The following is a 27,937-nucleotide window of genomic DNA, read 5'->3' on the forward strand; positions in this document are numbered from 1 at the left end:
ATCAACATCAGCATTATAGTCTCCTTTCACAGAAGACTAAACAATGGCTGCATTTGTAGTGGAACCAGCATTTGCAGTGGAACCACCCTCTTTCTTCTTAGCCTCTTTGGCCTTCAACTTAGGACATGACTTGATCAAGTGATCATTGGCTTTACAATAATGGCAACACATCTTCTTTTTGCCCTTATCACCAGAATTGCCAGACGAAGTGCTGCTAGCAGAAGCATTAGGAACAGAATTTTTGCCACTCGCAGCAGAACCATAAGAAGTGGCTGCATTACTGTTACCACCCTTTCTTTGAGAAGCAATAAAAGCCTGTTCAACTGCACGCTACCTAGTCCTGTTTTTTCTGGAAAGTGACTCTTGCAACAAACTTGACAACTTCAAGATTTCCTTGGGTCATAAGTCTCCAAGTACTAGCAAAAGTCTGGTAGGAATATGGTAAGGCATCAAGAACAGTCTGCACAAGGGAACTGTCTGAAATGACTTCACCTGCAGAGATAAGATGCTCATTGATATCCTTGACACTAGCAAGGAAAGTGTCCATATCATCTTCCTCATGCATAATCTTCGACTCCAGCTCTTTAAGCTTATACGCAACAATTTCATCATCAAAACTGAGATCATGAATTGTACATCTGTCATCGACAAATTTGACTACAAGTACAAGTCTAGCAAGTGAGGATACAGACAAGAGATTCTTCTTGATCCCAGGTACATAAAGTGCACCAACAAGTGTGAAGGAACTGCCATTAGCAGCAGTGAGCACAATCTTTCCAACTCCCTGAACTGGATAAGAGGCGTTGTTGGCACAAGTGACTGAATTCCCATGAGGGACAGACTCGAGAGAGGTAAACAATTCACGATGTGAGATAATGTGATTTGTAGCACCACTGTCGAAATACCACACATGTGAATCTACAGCAACTGACAAGCATGCATCATGGACAACAGGATTGTAAGTGCACTCTCCGCTAAAAGCCCATTCTGCATCAACATCACCAACACGGTCTCCTTTCACAGAAGACCGTGACTCAACAATGGCTGCATTTGTAGTGGAACCACCCTCTTTCTTCTTAGCCTCTTTGGCCTTCAACTTAGGAAACGACTTGATCAAGTGATCATTTGCTTTACAATAATGGCAACACATCTTGTTTTTGCCCTTATCACCAGAATTGCTAGACGAATTGCTGCCAGCAGAAGCATTAGGAACAGAAGTTTTGCCACTCACAACAGAACCATAAGAAGTGGCTGCATTGCTGTTACCACCCTTTCTTTGAGAAGCAATAAAATCATGTTCAACTGCACGCTGTCTAGTCCTGTTTTTTCTGGAAAGTGACTCTTGTAACAGCAATGTGCATAATGCATCAAACTTGACAACTTCTGGATTTCCTTGGGTCATAAGTCTCCAAGTACTAGCAAAAGTCTGGTAAGAATCTGGTAAGGCATCAAGAACAGTCTGCACAAGGGAACTGTCTGAAATAACTTCACCTGCAGAAATAAGTTGCTCATTGATATCCTTGACACTAGCAAGGAAAGTGTGCATATCATCTTCCTCATGTATAATATTCGACTCCAGCTCTTTACGCAGCAAAGCAATTTTAGCCTCATTGCGGCTTGCATAAAGACCTGCTAGAATATCCCAAGCCTGTTTTGCAGATTTTGTTGAACGGATGTGAGTAACAATGGTGCGCTTCATTAGACAACGCACTCAATGCATGAGCCTGCGCATCCTTAACATCCCAATGAGCTTGTTCTGCCGTAGGCAAAACAACTCTAACAGCAGCAATCCTTGCAGCAAGACCTGCAACATCCTCAACATCGCCTACATCTTCAGAACTAGGATGTACATCAATGCCCTGCACAATGTTCTAGACACCCTTTGACACAAGAACATGTTGCATCATATAAGCCCACATAGGGTAGTTGTCCCCATCCAACCTGTCCTCAACAGCAAACATCTTGAACACATCTGTGTTGTTGTTGTCAGCCATGGTAAATGCTGCACCTGATGTGAAAACTACCCAAAAATAGGAGAAATGGAGCGCGAACAACCTATGCTATATAGCACAAATCGTAGAAGACTATAAGGCACCTGTTATGCAGAAAATGGCACTGACAGAAATTCTGCACAAAATGACGAAATAGCCTATGCAGTACTGCCTGTAGTGGAAATGGAGGCCGAAATGAGCCCAAATCAAAAATCTGAGCAGACAGAGCTCTTTGAGATCTCCCGAAATATTTGTCGATCTGCGAATGCTCGCCAAAGCTCACTGAAATAGGAGAAAGTGAGCAGGCGTGTGCTGGAGCAGCTGGCGACTAAGGCCGGGAGGACGCAACCTGCTCTGATACCAATTGTTGGAATTAGGGTTGCAGAGAAACACACATAGCTTGGAGAAGATGAAGGAAGCTCAAGGCACACAATAGAGAGTGTGTTACTTAGTGTGCAATGGAGAGATAGATAGCCCTAGAGTGATGGGCGTATATACAATGCACGGGGGAAAAAACCTCCTAAAGAGGGAAAAAATGCCCCGGCGGTCCTAGTGTGTTCACACACATCACTACCACATGTATATGGTAACAATTGTTTAGGGAAAAGTACTTCAACTCTTATCACTTGTCCACTTGTCAAATATTAGCTCAAAATCCCCAAAAGGTACATGGATCGCGATCCATGTTTGACATCATTTTGACATGAGATTTGGTGAGTTTGTAATAGTGGTTATGGTGATACTTTTCCCCAAATCTTTTTGGATTTGACCCACTTTTTCCAGGACAAAAGCAAGATTTTGTGTCTGCTTTGCGGTTTTTTGCAAACAACTATTTTTGGTGTTTTGATCAGATTTTTACATTTTTTTGTTGTAGACCCTTTTGGAAAAGTTGTTTCCTCAGTTCTCAAGAGTGTACTGATCAATTATCCTATACAAATGTCAACCAGGTACATGGATCGTGATCCATGTTTGGTAGCATCTGGTCATGAATTTTCTCCTGTTGGTTCCTTGTCTTTAATTGAACCCAATTCTCACCCCTTTTTGAATTTGGACAAATAAAAGTTCAGTCAAATTTTCTTAATTTTCATGGTTTGTTCAGCTTAGCCCAAGTCCTTGGTTTGGATGTTCTTTTAGCACCCTAATTTTTACCAAAGTCAAGATTCTTGTGTTTGAGAGTCAGTTCTAAAAGCAATGGAGACAGTTTCTATTCAATTGGCCTAAAAGGTATATGGATTGCGATCCATTGCAATTAGCACAATGTAAATAGTCACTAGAACTGTTTTATGAAACTCATGCCACTCCATCCAATTTTTTCTTACATGTTGAGAAGAACCAATAGTGTCTTCAGTTTAACAACTCTAGCCCCTTCATATAGTGGTATGTAAGCCTTACGTTTCATATCATTAATCACAAGCCGTTCTGAGTCCAAGGTTGTTTCATTCATTTTGTCAATTTTTGGCTCATACATATCTTGTTTAGGGTGATGTTGTATGTCGACACCATCTAAGATTGATGACGCTTTAGACATAGTTGTGTTTTCTAGTTGAATGGATTGTATGCGAGCACTTCTTTTAAATTAAATGATTGATCCATGATGTCCTTTGTTTTAGTTCTAAAGAATTGATCACTTATGATTTTTAGTACAAGTCCAACAAAGTGAGAAAGACATGTTTTACTATTATTGTTCATACATATTGATGAATTGTAATTGGAAATAATTCGATCTTTAATTGATGGACAAAATTGGTTGTATTTGTGGACATGCTACTCTGCAACATGCCATGTTTGATGCATAGTCCATTTGCATTGATTACAAGGGCATGAAACCTTGACCAAAAGATAGGCATCTCAATTGGACATCTCCACACCATTGTTGCTACTTATAATGCTTGTGGACACAATCATAACATAAAATTAATTTCAAACCTATACTTCACATGAAAAACACTGCACAACTCTTAACCTAAACTTAATCTTAAACACTGTGCAAACCTAAACCTAAACTTAACCTACAAAAATGCAAATGGTCTTCTAAAACCGTCTTATGCACTTGCAGTTATTGCCATTTGTTTCCATTGATGGTTTGATCAAGCCATGTGGGAAGCGACGTTGGAAGTGACAAGCAAAAATGGAAAATGCGCAAACGTAAATAGACTTCCAAAATGGTTTGCACATTTGCAATTTGTGCTTTCCACTTTATAAATGAATTTCCCTATTGCCTAGTGATGGTTTAAGCAAGCTATATGTGACCTTGTCAGCATAAATGGAAAGATGTTAAGCCATTCATGAAGTTCATTTGTATTTTTACTCTTAGAAATGCAAATGGAATTTAGAAACAACTTGTCATCTTGTCGTTTGGGCTAACAAGAATGCATACGGCTTGCCAAACGATCAAACGCAAGTGTGCAAGCCATTTTTGAAGTTTGTTTGTGTTTTCAAGAGAAAAAATGCAAGGAAACTTCAGACATGGCTTGCCACCTTGTCATTTATGCTTGTCTCTTTGTATATGGCTTACCCAAACCATCAACCTTAAGGACAAGGGCAAGCAATATGCAAAGTTGTCAACTCAAATGACAAGATAGCAAGCCATTCCTGAAGTTCGTTTGTGTTTTATTGCTTAAAAATGCAACGGACTTCAAAACGGCTTGTACACTTGCAATTGATGGTTGCTACTTTGCATATAGCTTAATTACTTGACTATTGATGGTTTAAGAAAGCTGTATGCATTCTTGTTAGCACAAATGGTAAGATGACAAGCAAAAATTACAAGCGAACAATCTATTTCTGAAGTCCGTTTACGCTTTCTCTCTTAAATACGCAAACAAACTTCAAGAATAGTTTGCGCACTTACCATATGTGCTTGTTGCTTTTCATATAGCCTACCCACTTGCTTATTGATGGTTTGGTCAAGCAGTATGAATTCTTGTTTAGCACAACCGACAAGATGGAAATCCATTCAAATGGACTTCAAGAATGACTTGTCATCTTTCCATTTGTGCTAACAAGATCATGTACGGCTTGCCCAGACTATCACTAAGTAATAGGGAAATCCGTATGCAAAGAGACAAGCACAAATTGCAAGTATGTAATCTGTCCCTGAAGCTCATTTTTGTTTTTAAGAGTAAAAACATAGATGAACCTCAATACATTGGTTTAGAAAATCCATATGCAAGTGTCAAGCACATATGGCAAGTGTGCAAGCCGTTTGTAAAGTCTGTTTACATTTTTAAAAGACAAAATCCAAATGGACTTCCGAAATAGCTTGCACACCATATGTGCTTTCCATTTTCCATATGACTTATCCACTTGCCTATTAATTGTTTGGGCAAGCTATGTGCTTTCTTGTTAGCAAAAACAATGTTAAGAAGTGCACACTGCGGCTATGAAAGCGTTTGGATCCTCTGGCTGTGAGGGTTCGAAGCAAAATCAAGCAAATGGGAAATTATTCAAAGAAAAAGACACACATAGAATGAGAAAAACTCAACCCATGAAAGCTGAACTTAAAAAAAATAGCCAAGCTCAACTCAAAACTCTTGTATGTGTGAAGATTTGGTGTAGCCTTGCTCCCAATTGCACAGATGTAGTGCTCTTTTGCCTTGATAAAATCCCTAAATTAACACTTCTATTCTTCATCATGACCATTTCATCGAAGCTTCAAAGCTTCATTAGATAAGCCCATGTGATTATTTGAAGAGTAAAAAACCTGGCCTCATAGCCTAGCTCCAACATGTAGTGGAAACATCACGTGACTGCACTAGCACCTTGATTTAGAAATTCTTTTCTTTTACGACCAAAAGAGCTCTTTCCTGGCTCTATAAACTCATCCTCAGCTTGAGCAAGGATGGAATCATCATTGATGTGGAATTTTGAGCTATTTTCTACGATTGTTAGGCTATTTTCTATCATTTAATGGCCATTTTTAGCGCACAAATTCCCAAACGACTTGGGAAAATTTCCTAAAGTTGTGGAAAACTCCCATTGGGCAATTCATGGTGTACCTCATTTTACCACTTGGCAAGCACTTTGGGCACATCTTTTACGGCCACGCGCAAAACTTGCTATCTTTGGCCAAGGTCGCCTTAATTGAACTTTCTAGGAAAAACGAGAGTGCCACTATGAAACACTTGATATTTGTACATTTCTAAAGAAAATTAGTCATATTTTATTGAGAGAAAACATGCCATAGTGCCACATCCAAGGTCTCTCCTCCTCAATAAGGTATGCACATAATTATGACCATTACATTTGTTTTTGCATATCACACTATGTACATTGTAGCATTTGGTCCCATATATTAAAAGCATTAACAGTGAGGTAGATATTTTAGTTTCATAGTATGCATGTGCCACAACATGGCATCCAACCCATCTTCAATGAAGTTTAGTGCATCATAATGTCTTCCTTCATCCTCATCGGATTCCATAGTAATTTCATCATGAGACTTATTTTGACTTTCTTGCAAGTCAAGCGAATCTCTGTCAACTCCTGTTTTGAACAAATTGACCCTTTTTCCCGCAATGTGAGTCCTCCCTTTTTCCTGCAATGTGAGTCCTCGTTTTTGTCCCATCCAACCCATGCAAAGTGTAAGTTGCATTCCCATGTACATGCTTAGCCACATAAGGACCAAACCATCTCTTTGAAATCTTTCTTGTCATTGAAGGTTCATTTTCAAGACTAGTAGATTGTCATACACCAATACCTAATCACCTTGCTCAATAGATCTAGGTATGAGCCTATGTCTTTTGTCAAACCTGTCTTTATTCTTTAACCTTGCATCTTTCAATCGTGCTATTGCAATATCAATATCTTGAGGCCTTCTTTCTAATTGTTGTGTGCGAAAATCAAGAAGGTCTTATGTACTCATTCCATCCTCCCAAGGCAATAAATTCCACATGGCAATTACATCCTTGGCATTATAGGTTTCTGACCATACATCAACTCAAAAGGCATATAGCCACTTGTAAAATTGAACTATGAGTTGCACGATCAGTCATAAAGCATAAGGAAATAACCTAGGCCACTCCCCCAATTTACCTTTTCAAGACTTAGCAAAATATTTAATCATAGGAGGAAGCCCATACTCTGATTTAGCATTCTGTTCAGGATTGTAAGGAGTAGTGAGAGAAATTTTAATGCCCAACATAGAGAAAAATTCCCTAGCTTTGTCAGCATCCAACTTACCCTTGTCATCTCTTATTTACCCAACACATCCATAATGGCGAATTACATATTCCAAGAGGAACTTACATATCCCTTCCATGCTTTTTGTTCTTAGAGCACGACCTTCAACCTGCTTGGTTAAGTCTTCTCGTGCAAGCACTATGTATCTCATTTGCCATAATCCCAATGGCATAATAACCGGACCTATTACCCACTTATAGTGCATGGCCAATGGCACAATGATGCACATTTGAGTGCATTTGGTAGGTTTCACAACTCTCCACAAAGTGAGATACATCTACCTTTCCACCGATACCTCTCTTTCATTTTAGTAAAGGTGGTCCATACACCTCTATGTCTAGGATAAAGACCCTCATGAAACCTTTTGATAAGCTCATTTTGAGTGCCCTTATCATTCAAAACTCTCAATGGAATTCCATTTATTTCTTTTGGATACTTGCATAAGTACCCATCTTTCAATAAGTATACTATAGGCTTTTCTACATATTCTTTTGAACTCTTGATCAATCCAACCTTCTTGCCTTGTCAAAGTGCTTAAATAGTGTCTAATATCCAATCACCTTGATATAGGTCCTCTATAAAAGACTCAAATGCACTTGACAAGAAAACATGATCACCGTTGGCATGAGAGCTACAATTAAACGTCATTCCTATATCATCACCCTCGATGACCATTTCTTCTTCATTTCCATGCTCTAGAAGACATATCTGCAACTAGATTATCTTTACCACAACATGCTTAAATTTTGGATTCAAAAACTTTATGTAGGAAATCCATCTTAACATAGCAATGTTGGGAGTTGAGAAGCTTGCGATCATTCCAACAAGGGGTAGACAATCAATCTCCGCTATTACATTTGCTCCTATCAAATACTCTTTATCACATTTTATTGTTGTGACTGCTCCCCATAATTCCCTTTTTACATGTGGATAATTGTGTTGACAAGCACTTAGGACTTTTGCTCCAAATCTCACCACATATTGCTTGCAAATCTCCCATCCAATTCTTGTGGTGTTAGTATCCACCGTCACAATTACATGTCTTTCACATTTATAGTTTACTTTCCTTAAAGTTGGAGACATAAACAGAAAGTCCTTTAATTTCCTCATGGCATGTGTATGCATTTCTTTCCATTAAAATTTTTGGTTATTTCTCAAGAGTTGATACAAAGGTTTTGCTACATGCACATAACATGCAATCCAGATAACTTTAAACACACATGCACTCAAGAACCTTTGAACCTTAGTCACATTAATACATGTCTCTTTCATTCGTTGAATTACATCAAGCTTTGGCGGACAAGGTCTTCTACCATATGGTCCACACATGTGTCCTACAATAAGAACCTCATTCACACCAAACACCGACTTTTACCCAAACAAGGGAAGGTTCACTTCTTCCAACCTTGACAAGATCTTATCACAATCATTGATATGATTTTCCATATACTTGCAGCACCTCCTTGATTCCGGAACCACATTTATATCACTTAGATCACATCCTTTGATCGAGACGTCAACAAAAAAGGGCATCTTAATTTGAGGTATGAAGTCTCGTAAGATTTTGTTCATTCCATTTATCATATATGCAACTGAATTTGTTGCTCCTTGAGTTAAGGTGCACATCTTACCAAACCCAAAGGTTTCTTCATGGTAGTCAAGTTTGTGCTTTCCTTTGCTAGGTGGAATTGATCATACTATGAGTACAAATACCCCATAAAAGTATCTCCCTTCTTGCAAAGGCCTTTGCAAACTCACCTACAATTGGCCATGTATCAACATTTTTTATTGTAACCTTGTTCACATGTTGCATATCTTGGATAAAGCGTAAAGAAACATTTTTCTTTGGAACCGTGAACCACCTGTTTGTCTTTGTTCTGTTGATTGACCCAATGGTTGCCCCTTTTTGTCCTAGCCTTGTAAGGTTTAACTTTAGCTCTTGCATTTCTTTGACTTAATCATCTAAGATGGAGCCGCATTCTAGCAAAGGCAATTGCTTTGAGATGGGCAACAAGGTTAGACCATTTTAAGTTCTACTTATATTTTTGTCTTTCAATTTTCATTTGAATAATATTTCTATGTTGTGCAAAGCAAAGTGCTTTGATACACTTACTACAAAGCAAGGCTTCTATTCCATGCCACAAGTGATAGTACTATCCATTGATTTAGGATCAAGGATAATGGCACACATGTTTGGAACTAAGAGGATATAAGCTCACAGTTATGGTTTTCAATGACCAATCGTGATGTGTCCATGCCAATACACATTGTGCAAGGCACATATGAAATTTTCACACATTGTGGAGACCGTCATTGAAGCCAAGGGCTTATCACACTATTGTTTTGCTATGCATGCATGCATGCCAATATTGTGGACTCATTCCACTAAAGCATGGTTTACACTTTTGCTCTATAATATCAATAACTCTGTTAAGAGTTGAGGATAGTATAGTTCCTTGTGATTATTGTATATGACTACAACGGCGGGCAATTTTTGTGGAAAAGGTGCTGGCATTAGAGATAATGCTTTCGGTGGATAACAAGTAGACATGGCCACACTATCATGCAAATAATTCATGGGATGACATGAATAGACTTAGAGAGCCTTAACATCGGTGATATCTTGTTTGAACACACAAAAAACTTTAGGATGACTACCTTGTTTGGGGTTTTGACTATTTTTCTCTTCTTTGAGTCATGGAGACAATCTATGATTTGTTGCAAGCAGTGATTGTGTCTCTAGGAGTGGTAATTTTAGGGGTATGACCTAGATACTATATAATTACTCCATAGGTGTTGAGGTTCATGGTATGATCTCATCACAATTGTACTTTCAAGCAACGAAGTTCACAATCTATCACAAGGGGTAGTAAACATAGTCTAAACCAAGGGGTTTAACATTCCAAATTTTAACCAAGGGGTTTGGATGCGGCAAAGGAAACACCCAGGGTTACCAGTACAATACTGCTTGATTTTCACTATTCTTTCAATTAGTGTTACTAGGTCTTTTCAGGTAAGCGATTTGGTCATGTGCATTTGACTACAGGTAATTGAACACTGTGTTCAAACTCTAGGTATGCATCTGATTTGGTTTTTCTTTCATTTTCAAATATGCTTTGATTAATTTTTCCAAGTAGGATGTATACACTTCTATGTTTTCATCCATTTTTCTCTTCAGAGATATGACAAGGTCATGTAGGAGCAAAGTATTTTGGACCGTAGTGTCCAAAATACAGTTTTGCATTATGCATTTATGGACCTACATGTTTGGTTTGGCACATGTTGTCACATGGGATACAACATGGTCTAGGAACTCAAGGAGTTCAGTTTAGCTAGTATGGAGTAAGGATAATGAGGGTCCCTCTCACTCATATTTTCTTCCACACACAAGTACAACTCGTACTCGAAGGATGGTCTTCCTTTAGACATCCTTATATGAGACAAATTCCACATGTGGAGAATATGAGTCTTTGGAACTGACATTGGCGCCCATTATTTGAATTATGTGCTGTGAGAAAGTCCTAGGTGTTGGTCAAATTCATTTATTAGACCATTTGGAGCACATTGTATGAGGGACAATTTCAATGGCAAAAAATTATCGGAGTAAGACTTGTTAAGGTTACAAGTATTGTTAAACAGCTTTAACGGATGGTTGTTTATACACATAACAAAGTTATGTTTTGTTATTGAATCAATTCATTTGGCACCTAGATGTGATGGATTTTTACATTATATTATGGTCCAAATATGTTGAAAGGGTTTCGCGTAATAAGTATTTAGCTCTTTTCTTGTGAGTTGTGAGCATAACATTAGCCATAAGCATTGGCAAGTACAGTCATGGATATGCAGGTTCAAATCTCTTTTTCCTAAATGCATGCCCACTAGGTGTTATGGGCCCTAGTGGAGCAACATGCACATTCATGCTATTAGTAGCTTCTCAAGCATTTCACACTCTATGTGCACTCTCTCTATGAGATTAATTATAGATTTATCAATCACCGATAGAGTTCATGGCTTGATTTGGGTGCTTGTAGGTCAAATCACTAAAGTTAACCAAGATGGTTGTTCTTAACACTACTAATTAATCAACATTGTTGCAAAGAATTGTGATCCCTGTTTACCAGTCATTTTGGCGGACTATTTGTAAACAATGGGAAAACACATCTCAAATTTCCAGTCATCCAGAGAGGATAGATATATTACAAGGGTTAATCTTGTGCTAAAGGGTGTGGTCAATGCGTACGTTAGCACCAAGCAATCTAATTGGAAAGTTTGTTTCTCTAGTTGGATTTTGCTTACCATGAGGCAAAGCATGGTGCAAGGCTAAGCTTAGTCTCTTCATGTTTACATCAAACTCTCAACCTCGATCAACAATAACGGTGGGGTTGTATACTGATGCAGCTTGATAACAAGTCAAGGACTTATACTTTGCTAATGAGTTACGTTAACCACTTACTTTCATAGAAAGTCGAAAGAGGTACTTTTTGGGGTACATCTTTGTTGTGATAACTCACTTAGCATGCTCAGGTGAGTTCTAAATGGAGTCTACATGCTATGGTGGATATGGGCCGGTTACACAAGATGGTTGCAAAGTGACAACAATGTGGAAAATCAAGATTCTCTTCTTAATTTCATTGAACCTCCTATTGTACCATGCTTGGATCAAAAGGACAGTTGTATCCATGAAGGATGCCACTGCCAAAAACATTAGTGTTCTTTATGATGCAATCACCACTTTTGTTTTCGAGGATGAAACACGTCTCCAAGGGGGAGTAATGTAATGCCAAGGGCAAACCTAGAGGGGTCACGGACCCAAGACAAGGGTTGATTGCTACGTGTGGACATGGGATTTTAAATCTCACGTCCAATGGCCTATATAAAGGGTGGTAGGGTGGAGAATCCTCATGGTAGTTCCATGGGTTCTTACACTTGATTTACCCTATGCATGTATTCGAGGTACGAGATGGCATAGTCTCGGTTTTGTTTGTTGGTATGCATTGAGAGAGAGACAAGACGTGTCTCCTTTGCGTGTGAGCTCCACCATGCTCACGAAACAGAGCATTGAGATATGCAGGACATGCTAAGAGACTTTGTAGAGAGAGAGGTAGAATGACGGTGTCTAGTGAGACACATGAGGTGTTGTTAGAGTCTGTGCAGGCAGAGATAGAGCGGGTTTGCTCCCTAGAGACACATGCAGAGATGATGAACATGGAGTCCTTTGATATGCTCATCTTAGAGGTTGATGAATTGATGTCAGGACACATGGTTCCGCCTATGGGTGATAAAGACGTAGCCATCCTAGTGTCGCGGCGCCATCAATACGTGATGGGTAGTCTTGATGATGCACTGCATGCAGATGGTGCAAGGGAGGCTAGGGCAGCCACGTTTGTGCAGATTTCATCTGTGTTCAGGCATCTCATGTACAACTTACTAGTAACATCAAATAAGCTGTATTTTGGGAATAAACAACGCTCCGCCCATAAGCTTAGCAATAGAATCCACATGGCTCTGAAGCCATAGTGAGAGGTTCTTAAGTGTGAACCACACTAGACAAAAGCTCTTTATCTCTTCATTTGGGCAAAATTTGGGCGTCCAAGGCATGGCATACGCAAAGTATGAAGCTCCCCATATGCCTCCTCTAATAACAAGGTCCTGCACCGTATGCTCAGATAGACACTCAGCCACATAGAAGTCTTTGCCAAGAGTTGTGGACTTTGTGTTCTTTGCAGAAGGTAGAAAGAGGCCGAGCAATGCCGATGCTTCTGGGCCTGAGAAGGTTATGAATTCATGTTCACATTTTAATAGAGGAGTTTTTTAAGTGCCCTACAAATGTATGTTATATAGTGGATTTCTTAAAAATTAATCCCCAAAATTATTTGGGGTGTTTTCAAAGTATAGCAAGTATGATAGATCTTTTTTCAAATTTGTTTATTGTGAGGGATAAGGTGTTTTGTAAAGCCTTTCTATATATGATTTAATTTTCTTTCTTGCTCATACACTAATTGTTTTTCACAATTCTCAATGGGGGTTATAAAGGAGGGGGGGACCCTTTTCCTAATTTAGCCACGTGCATTCAAGAACTATTTATAAAACTCCTTAGCTCTAAATTTGTCACCAATAAAAGGAGTCTTTTTTCTAATTTAGCCTGTAATTTTTTTTCTTAATATCATTTCAAACACCTTTTGTATGTGAAAATCTGAGAGAATAGCAAATCAAATAATCTCTATTGTGAAAGGCATGTGATATGCAATTTTTTGTAATTGTAGTGACCCCTGAAGGTTATAGCCATTGATACCACCCAAAATATTTTCTACATACTAATGAAATCTTTTGATGGATTCTAGAGAATAGCAAAGCCATACTAGTCCTTTACTCCTACTAAACTACATGTACTTTGCAATCCATAGATTAATACAAATTTCGTCTTTGATTTAGACCTTGCTTAAAGCTTGTGGAAGAGCATGAGCATTGTCCAATAGTCTCAAAGATTTTGGATCCCATGAGATGTTCAGAGTGAAGGTATATTTTTTATTTATTTTGAGGAGTCAAGAAATGATAATATTGTGAAGGAGAGGAAGAGGCAAGGAGAGATCCAAAGAAAGAGTCAAACGTAGAGGCAAAGGGGAGGAAGAGAGACAAACAAGTAGCAGAAGAAAAAGGATAATCACCCAAAGGAGTCCAAGGCAGACACCACGAACTCCTAAAGAGAGGCTCTTTTTTAGTGTTGCTTTGTTTTCATCTTTAGCGCGCCTTGGTATTTTACCTTTAGTGCTGCTTTGTAGTTCATCTTCAATGCACCTAAGTCCAACTTCTTTTTTTATAAAAAGGATGAGGGGGGAGAGATAGAAGAAGCAGCTAGAGAGAGAGAGAGAGAGAGAGAGAGAGAGAGAGAGAGAGAGAGAGAGAGAGAGAGAGAGAGAGAGAAGACATGGAAATAGAAGTCATACTCGTGGATGAGGACGTCAAAAAATTCTCACAAGCGCTCGCGACAAGAAATGTACAAATGGGAGAGGAAGACATGATGATGGACGAGGGCGAAAGGGCAGTCTCTCCTCGACTGGGCATAATCTCTCACCAAGGGCTTGAAGTCACAATGGCGCGTGAAGCAGGAACCAAGGGGTAAAGTGATACTAAAACCTTGTCGATCGAGAAGTCTCGCTCTCAACAGGATGAAGTGAAAACTTCTAAACAAACCTCGATTGCCGGAAGGCCTTAGTTTTGAGGTAAGGACATTGAAGGCAGGTGTGCATCAGGGGACTATTAATACCAACGGAATCAGAGAAACAGCTAGTACCTCAATGCTTAAATCATGCATAACTTTTGCCAGCATCTTGAAAGGCTCCTATACCAAGGATTATGCAAAAGGTACCACAAGGAGACATTAGGGGATCGGGGGCTTAAAAACCTAGTGAGTAAAAAGGCCCATCTTGAACACGAATTGAAAGAGGTTAACAGACAGATGGAGGCAGGCTCAGATGAGAACAAAAGATCTAGCGCACAGGCCGATAATATTGGGGTGTTTGAGGAAGGGCTAGCGGACCAAGCCTATAGTGCTCTGACGAAATCTCTCTCGCAGCAAGCGAATGTAACGAAGGCTACCCGGGGAGGTCACCTAATAAAAATGTAACCTATCACGTGAGTTCAACAGAAGGGTATTTAAAGTTCTTGAAATTTATAGAATATATATACAGAAGGACATTATTTTTTCAAATTTGAAAAAACTTACAGATTTTAAAAGAAAAGGATACATTATATTCTTAACAAAATTCATAGATAAGGGGTTTTACAAACATGTCTTGAACGCACATGATATGGTACTTCGTTAACCGCGGAATCACCTCGCTAAACGCGAGTTCCATCTAGAAACAAGATATTCTTTCAGCAATTGTTTTCTTTAAGTGATTTCTCAAACATGATTAACTAACTTCTAATATCAAATGGAGACAGTTTATCAACCAATTATTTCTCTACTCTATGAAAACATGTGCTTGTTTCTTGTGATATATCACGTTTCTTGGACAGTATAAGGGAATTCCTAGGCTTGACTTACCGATCATCATGTATAACAATGGATAATTATAAATTCACCTTATTGGATTAGCAACACGTTCGACTACCTCTCATGGTTGAGGCTGGATGACTTCGATCGACTTCCTCCACAGCCGATACCTCCACTTGAGCAGCGTTTGGAGTAGTTGATGTCTTCCATTGCACCTTTCTTGGAGGTGGAGCGACATGAGCGTCCTTCGAAATTTGAGTCACTCGCTTCGGGACCATCGTATTGCGAAAGAGAAGGGAGAAAGTGAGAAAGAGAACTCAAGAATTTGAGGGACAGCACGATGATGGTAGAGAAAGAGTTGGTGATGGAGATGGCTTGGGGGTGATAGCTTAAGAGAGAGAAGGTAATCCCGTCGTCAAGGCAAGATTCCGCTTCTGAGAGTGTGTGTCTTCAAAGTGAAGGGAGAGAGGTCTTTATATAGGCTCTCAAGGCCAAAATCACAAGCTAAGAATAGAGGAAAGCCAAGAAAAATAAGTTCGTGCACGTTTGTGTTTGTTTAATATATATATATATATTTATTTATTTATTTATTTTTATTTTTTTTGCAAACATAAATTCCAATGTACGATTTTGAGTTTCTAAGTTTAGAAGGACCTTGGCTTCCAAGAAAAGAAGCTCTAAACTAAACTTGTCCTCTCTCTTTTCTAAAAATACTCTTTCTTTCTTAAAAGTACTCCTCCAACTCCTTCTCTTCTAAAATTACTCCTCCTTTCCTAAAATTACTCTCTCTTTTCTAAAATTGCTCCTTCTTTCTTAAGGGTGAACTCTTATCTCTAGATATAGTCTTGAAGCTTAGGTTTCCCATATCATTTTATTGTTTTCAAGTGAATAAGGGTCATAATTAATACATTACATGTAGCCACGAACGGCCGATAGTCGCGCAAAACCTGGAGAACACCTACCAAAAAAGTAATCTACCTCAAGCTGTGTCGAGAATACCTTTTTACAAAGAGCGACCACAACTCGAGGTGCTTGGCAGAGCCATCGGCTAACTTTTAATACAGTCATTGCCATCATAGATCATCCCTCATGCCTGGACAAGAGTATATAGGATGGGTAAGAGGCACTGAATGCTTATTCAAAATCAATGGTTTTGCAACATAAGCATGGGTCGCGATTAGTTTTTTTATAGAGAGCGAGCAGAACCCGGGGTGCATGGTAGTTTATCTACCCAACACATGGTAGCCTTGATCTCGATTCCTAGCCCTTTCTCTGAAAGAACTCCAGGCCTAAGGCATGAGTGTACTTGGCAGATGGCATCGGCTAACAAACGGACCGAGTCACAAGAAACACACAATTACCTACACCAATAGAAGCCAGTGGTTTTAAAAACTTCAAAACTTAATTGATTTATATGTGAAAAGAAGACCAGCAATAACTAAGAAGAACATTACGATACTTATTTTTTGGAGCGTTAAGTGTTTCAACAAACCAATTCTAAAAGGCAACCACACATAAATAGCTATTTGACTCAATGCCCACACAAGGCAACCATAATGTCGCAATAAACCAGTAATAGCTATATGACTCAAGCAAGTGATCAAGCGTTTCAACAAACCAATTCGCACTGGCAACCATAACGAGAGAGTTTCAAACAAACCAATTCTAGAAGGCAACCATAACGAGAGTGTTTCAACAAACCAATTCTGATAGGTATTTTCACAAGGGCTCTCGCAAGGTGAGCTTTTACAATTCTATAATGAGACAACTTTTTGTAAATAAAACATATCACAACAAGGTTCTGTTGACATTAACATCAATACAGAGTGGGCCAAAATGTAGAGATAGAGAAGTTCTGTTGACAGAAACATCGATACAAAATAGGCTAATCCCCTCCAAAGTTTGCCACAGATACAAAAAAGGTGATCACAAAAAGGATGACAATCGTGGCCTATCCAAGTGTGACCTCACCCAAAGCCTTGTTCAACCAGTCCTTGAGCTTCTTTCTCGTGAAGTCGACCTCTTCAAGCGCAAACCGATTTTTTTTCAACTAAAAAAAAAAAACAATGCATTAGAAAGCAAAAAAGTTATTAAGTTCACACAATAACAAGTGCTTCAATTAAGACAAGCAATTACCAGATTTTCTCAAGGCTTTTGATCTTTGATTGTGGTCTTAATCAATAACCTCATTGCCATCACCACATATTTAGTAACAAACCTATCCAAGAACCGATGCATATTGCAGTCATGGCTCTCACATACAAGGCGATCATGGCTTACCAAGAAAGTAATGGTCTCGACGTGCGCAAAGTTAGAGGTCGATGATGAAAAAGGCTACAATAACAATCAAATTATAACTTGGAATAAATGTCAAAAATTGTCACTATTAAGAGAATGGGAGTGTGTAGTCAAGAAAAGTAAACTTATGATGGAAGACTCATCGTCTGAAACTTTAATGTCCTCTTCCTCCCATTTTACTCTCGAGGGATGTCAGCATCATGTGGAACCCCATAAGTGCGAGGTTTGTACACGCGCTTAATTTTCCCTCTAACTTTGCTACCCTACATGGCATGCCTGCTTCCCATGAAGACTTTTGTGCTTCAATCCATGCCTCTTCCCACTCTCTTTACGATTTTCCTTCTGTGTCAAAGACTCTTTCCCACTCTTTGGTTGCCCGCACTTGTAAGTCCGCCCTAACTTTATATGAAACATCCCCAAACCTTGTTATGCATTGGCGTTTAGATCTAGGAGACACTGGTCGTTCACTAGTTTTAGGTCACCTTGTTCGATGCTCTGGAAGGTGCACATTTGTGATTTTGTGCACATTCTTTAGATGTCTAATGAGAAGACATTGCCTTTCGTCTGCCACCTTTTGGTTTTTGGTCAATACACACTTGTGATGCATGACACTTACAAACAATTTTTCCAATTGCCCCCACAACTTCAATGAATGGAGACATTTCTTTACAATTCAATTGAAAAAGCAAAACATTGAATTGCACACCATACTTAAAAAGTGTGGATGAGACACACAAAATCCACATTTTCATTGCAAACAACAATGACAATGAACTTCAATTTATGAGCATAATCGCTTGTGTACATTACCTCATGTCCCACCATAATCTTGGTGACCTAGTCCACTCTACTCTCTGGCGAGTAGCTCACAAAGCCGACAATGTATCTTCTGCATAAGCCACATCAAAGTGTGGAACGAAAAACCCATCACAATCACAAGTGGTGCAATGTGATTCTGCTCTCAGAAAGCACTTTGTACTTACCATTATCACAAACACAAAGGCCGTAGTGTAATTTTTCCGCTTGCAAGGGCGTAATCCTCCACCACTTCTCGGCTGAGTGCCCTAAACTCGATGTCGAAACTTATACTCGGGGGTGAAATCTCACCACCTACGTAGATCCTAAACTGCCCCTGTGTGTAGACTCGGACACACTCGATGTCAGAACCTGTACTCGAGGGTGATATCTCACCCAATTGGCAGACCCTTTTTCGGCCCTGTGTGCAGACTCGAATATCTGCACAATACACTCAGTACACTACCGGTATGTGCAAGCTTCTCTATGTAGAACTGCTCGGACCTCTGCTCGGTGAAATCAGCCCTGTCTGCGAAGTAAACTCAGCACACGTGCAGTATGCACAGGTTTCTCTCTATAGAACTGCTCGAACCCGAGCTTCCTGCAATGTACTTGCGTGTGAAAATCCTCGACGAGTTGGAGAAGACACAGGGCTTCTGTGTGAACTCAGGTAATTTCACGAGTTATCCTGGCTCTGGTTAGCACTTTCGACGGCATCAGTAATCCCCTATGCAGAATATACAGGGCCTCCTTTTCGCATTGCTTTCCCTATCCCCAAAAGCCTGCAATTTGATTTGTAAGCCCTTAAAAAATTTCGGTGGCCGATTTCACTCCCACCCTTGATCCCTTCGCTAGGACCCCGTGTTACATATAGACGAGGCCCCCACCCCACCCCCCAAATTGCGCGAGCCGTAGTCACGTCAACTATCCATTCAATCAAGTCTTACTTCTTACCCCCCTCCTGTGTGGAGTCCCCCTTAGTCTAAATTGAAGAAGATTATCCCTTGATCATGTGAAGAGCATGGAATACCATCACTACCCTCAACTATATGTGACACACATGGATGAAGGGATCAACACCGAATAACAATGCCACATGGCATGAATGATTTAGAGCCAAAAAATCACTTCTCTTGTTAGGTAGATGGGGGGTTGACCCTCCACCTGGCCCTATCCTAACCGAGCACCCTTGGTGCGATGATTTGACATCCGAGATGCATCCCGCTCGCAAATGTTGTCCCTACCATCAATCTCTTGAGAAGCTGCCTGTGTCACTTATGGACGAGGCATCATTAGCACCTCAATTCTTTGATTCTTCAATGGCACATGCATATGACTGTGTGATCGCATTGTTGTGAGAGTCTGTTGGCTCAATTGGGCTAGGTCCTCCCGATTCCATGTGAAAGTACGGCTTGCTTTGGATGAATTGTGCCACTTCGAACATGTCATAGCCACAAGTAAGTGATTGTGTAAGTGTGGGAAGCGCCTTCATTTTCCAAAGGGATGAGGGATATAAATATTTCCGTTTGTGGAGGGGATAACCGGGTGGGGGTAACCGGATCATGTGTAGGCCAAAAAAAAATGCACGCAATCATTTATGCTGGGGTGCACTTTTCGTCCGGGCGACAACGTCACAGAAATTTCACACTGCGAACGACGGTTTGGCCGGACACGCCACCACCCAATTGCTTGCCGGGGCCCGGGTTGCCTCCCTTTTTCCAAAAGCTGGGGGAAAAAATAAAGAAGAACATTTTATTTTCTTTTTAATAAGTGCAGGATTAAGCTTTGCTAAATTGGCCAATCCCCTTCCATTTTGTGGGGAATTGTCTTTTGTTGTCTTTGTGAGTGACGGGCTCGTTTATAAAGCCCCAGCTGCCCCTCCCCTCTTCTCATATGCTCATCCGTATTGCATACACACACACACACACACACACATAGACCTGCATACAACAGAGTGTGTGTTGCTGCAGTCATGGTATGCTAGTTGTTTTCTCTCTCTCTCTCTCTCTCTCTCTCTCTCTCTCTCTCTCACACACACACACACACACCAACACACACAATCTCTCTCTCTCTCTCTCTCTCTCTCTCTCTCTCTCTCTCTCTCTCTCTCTCTTACACACACACTACCTCACTACCCACAATGAGAAACCCTTCCAGAACCCAACAAAACTCCATCTTTGAACCCCTCTTCTCACAAGAGGAGGAGCTCCGCTCTCCACCCACCCATCTCATTCACTCATCTTCCTCAGAGTGGCTGAGCTCTACCTACTCTGCGCCAATATCCCATTGTATTGATAGGGCGTCCTCCAACAACCATCTTAAGAAGGCTCCAACCACAACCTTCACCCAGGCAATGAGTACAAATCAGGCGGACACCGAACGCAAGCACTCCGACCTCCTCCGAAGATCACAATTACGCTGCGGCGAGTCGGAACCTGCTATTGCTTGTAGTCATGGTCAGCCCTCTCCCTCAACTAGCACATCTGTACTTGGCAGATCAACTTCGAAGAGCACTCCCCCTCCATATCGCAGCCTTAGCTTGGGCAATGTTAATGATCGCGACGATGGGAGCGTCGCTAGCAAACTCCTTACCTCCATCACTAAGAGCATATCCAGTCCATCACTGCTATCCTCCTGCAAGGAATCAGCTAGAGAAACCCCTTATCAGAAGACCTTGAGGCTTAGGATGATGAAGCTTCAACACTGTGCGGAGGAGCTCGGCTCCGAAAGCTCCGATGGCGCATTGATATATGGTGATGGTAGTGCCAACAGCAGTTTTGATAGCTTTTCCATGAAGAATGGCTCTTCGCAGTCTTTGACAACAAGGAGCATATCTGCTAGGACTCTACCATCAACAGTCCCACAGGAGAATCAAATGAGTGAATGTGATGCGTGTCCTATGATGATTTCAGTAAGGTCTGCTCCCAATCTTAGATGCCCTTCTCTGGTTGGAAGGCAAAATAGCCATATCAAGGAGAGATCATTCCCACCACCTCTGGTCACACATACTCTTCAGAGGTCTGCCTCCTCCGACTCTTTTGCACTCTCTCTTCGAGCATGTCGGGAAGATGGCCGTTTCATGCTCAAAGAGGTGAAGGTTCCCTGCCGGCAATACCTTCAAGCTAGCCGCAAGGATGGACGCCTCACTCTTCAACTCTTCACCTCAGATGAAGGTATGGAGCAGGAGGAGCCTGCTCACGAGGAGCTGGAACATGTCGTGGATTCGCAACAAGATAAGCATATAGGCGATGTTTGCGAGGGGACTGTAAGTGCTTCAACATATGGCTGTGGTCACAAGACAGGGGTAGAGTCTGTAAATGAAGCTGATGTAGAAGGGGAATTGAAGGGAAGTGCCCAAATTCATGATCTGCATATGAATGATTCTAAAGGGAGCATCAGCAATTTAGCTTCTGTATTAGATAAGAGGAAAAATGGAGGCCTTTCAGCATTGAAGGGATTGTTCATGCAAACACTCAATGCTGATAATCGAGGAATGGCGGATGACTACTTCCAATATTTGGCACCATGTGAAGAGAATATGGTTTTGCAAAGCAGATCAACGCGAAACGCCTTGGATACAAGAGTAAAGCGCATGCTGGGGCTGGAAATTTCTTCTGCAAGTTTGCAAGCCGCTGGATTTGGTATGGATAGAAGTCTCTCGTCGACCATCATCTTCAAAGATATAGGTGCAAATTCTTTGATGGAGAATGTGACCAAGTTGGTTAACTCATTTGGGTTAGATGGAGGAAAGTGGTGCCAAGGAAAGGGAGAGTACTCAAGAGCATTAGAAGGCAAAGGCTTAAGGAGATTTCCAGCCAAGGACAGCTCTAGATATGGTGATGGCATCAGCAGCATCAACATTGGGGTGAAGAAGGTGGAAGATAGTGGTGCACATACAGCCAATGGAGTTCACATTCTCAATGTCGAATGTGAGCGCAAGTCACATGAGCAGATCAATGTGTCCAAAGGGGATCAGGGCGGGGCTTGGATAGACATGAATGCAGTTGGTGTTTCAACCAAGTGTACGACACTTCAATTCGATATACAGTTGCCTCTTCAGCTAGATTGGCTCCATAACCTTTACTGCAAGGAGCTGTTTGACAGAAACAACTTTGTCAACAAGGGCTTCCCTTTTGTTGCAATAAGGTCATAATCACCAATAAGGCTCTCACTAACCATTGAATACTTAAACAGTACTCTCACAAGCTTATTGTGGGGGCATTATAACCGTTTGACTCAATTAAGCTCTCACTACTAAGAATCTTACAAATCTTCTTATTGGCAGTGTGACTCTAGCTAGGTGGGCTTCTTTGTATGTTCAATTGTCTCTTTTTGAATGTTGCTTGTAGACTTTGTAGGCTTGACTCTTGTGGTATCAAAAATTCTCCTTAACAATGTAGTAAGTACTAGTACAACCGGCCGCCTCCGGCAGCCCCTCTCTCTTTTACTCTCTCCCTCTTTATCGCGTGCACAGGGGCTTCTCTCAGTTTTAAAGTTCAGCTTTCATGTCGCATATTTCAACAAGTGTAAGGGGCTCCCCCTTCCGCTATATTATGTTAGTTTAGATATAGTGTTCTTGGAGAGAGAGAAAGGGGACCTTCAATTCAAAGCAATTCTAGTTCAAAATAGTTCCATGTCAAAGTCCTCATTTGGTCTTCACACGTTTTGCTAGATACCAATGAAAAAGGCCCTCTCTCCCTCTCAAAGGAAAGCTGTTCTTAATTTATGTTGATATTTGTTTTCTTCTGAGAATTCTATTCGGACTTTTGTGTCTTTTCTTCAATGCATGGAATGTGTTGATCAAGTAGTGCCTTCTCTACTTCTAAGAGTTTCAAGGAAAATAACCCCCTCATTGACAATGGTCACGCGAGGCTTAGTTATCAGGTATTTGAACAAATAACTAAGCCTCATTTTTTTTTTCACCATCAGCGCAGAGAAGAAAGAAGTGAGAAACTATAAACATATAATGTACATTACAGCCTTGAGGGTAGCCGTGGAAACCATAATACACCCAAGAGAACGCAACATGTCATGAGCCTCGAACCCTCAACCTTGGGGTTACATCGCAAAGGTCTCACCAATTGAGCTACGCTTCTTGGGTAACTAAGCCTCATTCTTGGTCACACACAAAAGGAGCATTAAATGAGTTACTATGCCTACACTTTGTAATTATGCCGATTTTGGTATAGTTGTGAAGTTCAAGGCATAGTTGGGAGGATATGAATGAATAACTAAGCCTCGTGTGACCATGCAAGAGGCTTAGTTATTCATACTTCCGGCATGTGCTCCCCGCCCCCCCCGCCCCCCCCAACCACCACCACCCCCACACACACACACACACACACACACACACACACACACACACACACAGAGGCGCGGCCAAAGGCTACCAGCCATACCATTGTTATTAAGATACAAAAGGAGGGGTTTTCTTTGTTTGAGAATTTATGCAATTTAATAGAGATAGATTAGCAAGAGTGCTTTTTCCGATCCATTTTGAGAAAAGAACTATTCATTCATAAACAAGTGATAAAATCACAAGGCGTGCCATTTCAAGGTAGTAACTCCTCGATGGCACCCATAAAGGCTATGCCAACTACAACTCTCTCACAAACACATGGCAGTAGTGTTGGGCTCAAATGCAGAGTCTTTCAAGTGTTGTCTAGAGATGGTAGGAGTGTCGAGCGGAGTTGCCCAAGACAAGATCAGTAGGGTAATGGTTGTCGCTTGGTTGAGCACACTGTAGTCAAGGTAAGCACATATTGGGAGTGCAAAATTAGCTTACCTCCACTATATTCTCTCCACTAACAAGAGCCCAGCGATCGATCACCCATTTTGAAGTGCAAAGCCTCAAGACCCAAGCCACGCCTAACCACTTAAGTCTAAGGCCACAAAAATTTCAATAGATTACTCTCCAAATTTACCAGCATATTTTTTTCAAAAAAAAAATCATTAGGTTAACTATAGATAACCTTCATTCAAAACAATAAGGTGGCAACAATTCCCATGGCCACAACTTCCTGACTTAAATTAGTCAACAAGCACAACCATTAGAACACGGACAACAAACAAACACAAAATAGAAAAGAAAATTAACCCTGCAAACATGAGCTTGAGCATTAGGCTAAATTAAAAAGAAAAAACACATGAGCAAATTTTGTGCAACAACAGCATGGCACAACAATAAACAAACACACAAAGCGATTCAAATTCAACCTTGACTTTTGAGCATCAAAAACCAACAAAAAAACCGACTTTTGGAGAACCAAAGAAGACTAAGTACCTTAGATTAAGTAACGTCTGAGAACCCCACTTAACATGAGCCTAAGTTGAAAGAAGAGGAACAAATGGGAACTAGTAATGATGCTAGAACACTAAAGCAGTCACATCACGAATAAACAGGCGCAGAGTGTTGTTGATCTATTGAGCACCGCATCACTGCTCCCTGGAGCCTCTGTGCTGACTATTGCAAGCTTGCTACAGGAGAAAATAAAAAGGCACCATGGTTGTTAGCAGAGAACTAAACAAAATGTAATTTGCTTCGAACTTACCAAGTGGAGTGAAAAGGGCCACGAATGGTCAAAATCTACGGATAACAAACTTAAGCATGAGCATAAGAGTTTCAAAAAGGGAAATGACACATTGCCAAAATGCAAGAGCTTTACAACTGGGCAGAGTGTTCCTCCATGAGGTAATGCCCTCATGCATGCTACTTAACTCCCCCCCACTGTGCACAACGGCTAGAGCCCCAACACAAAACCTGCAGTTCAGCTAATTTTAATCCCACCTTGGTCATCGATTGCAAAATAATCAAACAAGGTTTGCCACAATGATCTCATGAGTGTCAATTTTCAAGGGCACTTAGACTCTCGAGCCACAAAGTCCCAACCAACAAGCGAGAATTAGAGACTTGCCTCAAAACTCAATCAAATGGTTGAACGACGACTTGTTGGCAGATTCTGAGGATGCCTTAAAGGAGCGATGGAAGGAGAATTTGAGAGTGCGTTTGCAGAGAAGGTGTACAAACTGAGAAAGCCTGGGAGAGTGTTAATTTGGCATGGCACACGTGGGAACCACCATGGTGGCCATGTTGATAGATGTCTAGCATGGTGGTCATGGCCACCACACACACACACACATCCAGTGGCCCATGCTTGTGCCTGGGAAGAGAGAGAGAGAGTGCTACAGCTCTAGATGATGGCTTGTGGGATTCCTTATCACTGTTGTGCTTTATATCCTTAACAATAAATGCACAGCAAACAAAGAGTAGTTAAAACTTGAAATATACCAAGCTTTCAATAAGAGAAACCTCGCCACACCACTAACCTCAAAAACGCAGACAGATATCCAAGTCGCCTCTGCTGCATGTTTTCCAAGCGAGATGATCATGGGATTTTGAGAGTAGGCTCACAACTAGTGAGAGGGATTGACAAGTTGAGATACAAATAAAAATCGAGGACCAGTAATGCAGCAAGGCAGGGATAATGTGATATGAGGCAAGCCAGGTCAACATGTCGACGTCAGGCTTGGGGGGACCACAACCAGAGGTATTCCCATGTATCCAAAGCCTTGAGGTCTGAAGTTCTTGAACTAGCCATGAGTGGAGCACAAGCCACCCTCACAAGCTCCTTTCACATCTGACACGATGGATATTGGTAATCCATGATGTTTGAAAATCTGAGATATGAAGAGAGTTGCCATTTGATGTGCCTTAATAGCCTTTTTGACAGGAATAAAGTGTGCTTGTTTGCTAATAGAATGATCAGTAATTTTTGGAAAGGTCTCTTTGAAAATCTAGGAACAAGATTGAATTTCTCTTCGGCCTATCACCCACAAACGGATGGCGAAAGTGAGATAGCCAATCTTACGATACTCGATCTACTCAAGATTTATGTTACCGAAGTAGATCAACGCTCACAATCGAAAAATACTTACTTCTTGTAGAGTATGCTTACAATAATACTGTACATACTTCTACGGAAAATGCACCTTTTGAGATCATTGAGGGAAGACCTAAAAGCCCCTTGTTACTGAAAGTACATGGGAAGATCTTTGCCGCCGATGAGTATAGTTGTGACCTCAAGAATCTTCTCAAAAGATTAAGGAGGCTATATCCATCTCTCAACAACGGAAAAAAGCTGCTGGCTGACAAGCACAGAAGAGCCTTAACGTTCAAAGAAAATGATTGGGTCTTACTCAAGTTTCCTAAGGCTCGATTAAGGCAAACGACGGGCAAAAATCCTACGGGCCATCAAAAGTATTATGCTAAACTAGCAAAAAGATACTATGGTCCTTTCCAAATCTTGAAGCCCATTAATTTGACGGCCTATCAACTCAAGTTTCCTAGCCATTGGCTCATACACAATTCTTTTCATGCGAGCCTACTCAAGCCCTACAAAGGAGATCCACCAAGTGAACCAATTATTGAAGACCCTCCCGAAGTTGAAGACCAAGAAGAAGTGCTACAACCCGAAGCTATCCTTCGGCATGAAGACAAGGTACTACACCATGGTAAGATTATCCAATGGTATTTTATTAAATTAAAAAATTATCCTTTTGAAGATGCTAGATGGATGCAAGGAATACAGCTTAAGGATAGTGTGAACCTTGTCAATGCTTACAATGCTACATTAGAATAAGCAAATGTATAAATTTCTTTTAAATGATCCATGTTTTGTCTTATAAGACTAATTTTCTTTTCAATTGTGCACAAATTTAAATAGTATGCATGCTTAGAATCATGTTTGTGAGGACGATGTCTCTCAAACACTTGGTAGAATTTGTCACTCTACTTTGGGAGAATGAAATGGACTAAAGAGCAGACATGCTTGTGGTAGCTATGTCTCCCAAGCATCAAATGGATTAGTCATCCATCTTGGAAAGATATTGTAGGGTAAAAAGGGATCCTCTACCCACTAAGTAAAATTGACTCATGACTATGACTTTATGTATTCTACCTCATAGTCGAGGATGACTATGATTTCAAGACAGAGGTAATGTCATAAAATCTAATATCTAAGTAACCCAAATGATTTTCTCATATTAAATTAATCACTTAATGTGGGAGAATAAATTGGAACAAGGGTTAAGATACATATATGCTTATAGATCTATTTCAACACGGGGCCAATGGTAAAGGGGCCCAAATGAGAGATGAGCAAGGTTAACCAATGGAGCAAAAGACCTTAGGGTTGGCTTCATTAAAGCCCCCAAAGGTAAGTGTTGAAAGACTTAGGACAAAGTATTTAAATTTTAAACTTTAGTCAACTATAGTCCAAGCAGGCAAGGGGGCAGCTTGCTTAAGCAAGGGCTGTGCTTAAGCAAGGGACGTGCCTGCTTACCAAGATCAAATATCTTGCTACAAAGAGGGGAGCGAGCCCTACAAAGGAGGGATGTGTGTAGTAAGTATGCACCTCACCAAGAACCCATACTCTTATGAAAGGAAAGGGGCCACATGTCAAGTGTAGAGGCACATTGCTCAAGCAGGCAAGGGCTGTGCTTAAGCAAGGGGGGTGCTAGCTTAACCTCACAAGAGGGAAAGAAGGACACTTGTCAAGAGACTACACATCTTTCCCCAAAGGGAGCCAAGCTCTCATTGGCTAGAGGGCTACATGGTGCAATGAGCTTCAAGGAAAGCATAGGGAAGGGGGTCGACCTAGCTACCTCTCTCTCT

General features: G+C 40.7%; 2 protein-coding genes across 2 annotated transcripts; one reads left to right on the top strand and one right to left on the bottom strand.

Annotated features, from left to right (window-relative positions):
• Positions 1-20,235: 20,235 nt before the first annotated feature.
• LOC147443779 (uncharacterized) lies at positions 20,236-22,540 on the top strand. Its single transcript, XM_086526566.1, has one exon. The coding sequence runs from the start codon at positions 20,405-20,407 to the stop codon at positions 22,415-22,417; it is 2,013 nt and encodes a 670-aa protein (XP_086382692.1). The 5' UTR covers positions 20,236-20,404; the 3' UTR covers positions 22,418-22,540.
• Positions 22,541-24,647: 2,107 nt separating this feature from the next.
• On the bottom strand, positions 24,648-25,653 carry LOC147443780 (uncharacterized). Its single transcript, XM_086528036.1, has 3 exons — positions 25,591-25,653; positions 24,816-24,850; positions 24,648-24,741 (listed from the first exon to the last, which is right to left on the bottom strand). The coding sequence occupies exons 1-3, from the start codon at positions 25,651-25,653 to the stop codon at positions 24,648-24,650; spliced, it is 192 nt and encodes a 63-aa protein (XP_086384162.1).
• Positions 25,654-27,937: the final 2,284 nt, after the last annotated feature.

This window comes from Adiantum capillus-veneris, chromosome 13 (genome assembly GCF_014529385.1).
Source record: "Adiantum capillus-veneris isolate H3 chromosome 13, ASM1452938v2, whole genome shotgun sequence".
NCBI classification, from domain to species: domain Eukaryota; kingdom Viridiplantae; phylum Streptophyta; class Polypodiopsida; order Polypodiales; family Pteridaceae; genus Adiantum; species Adiantum capillus-veneris.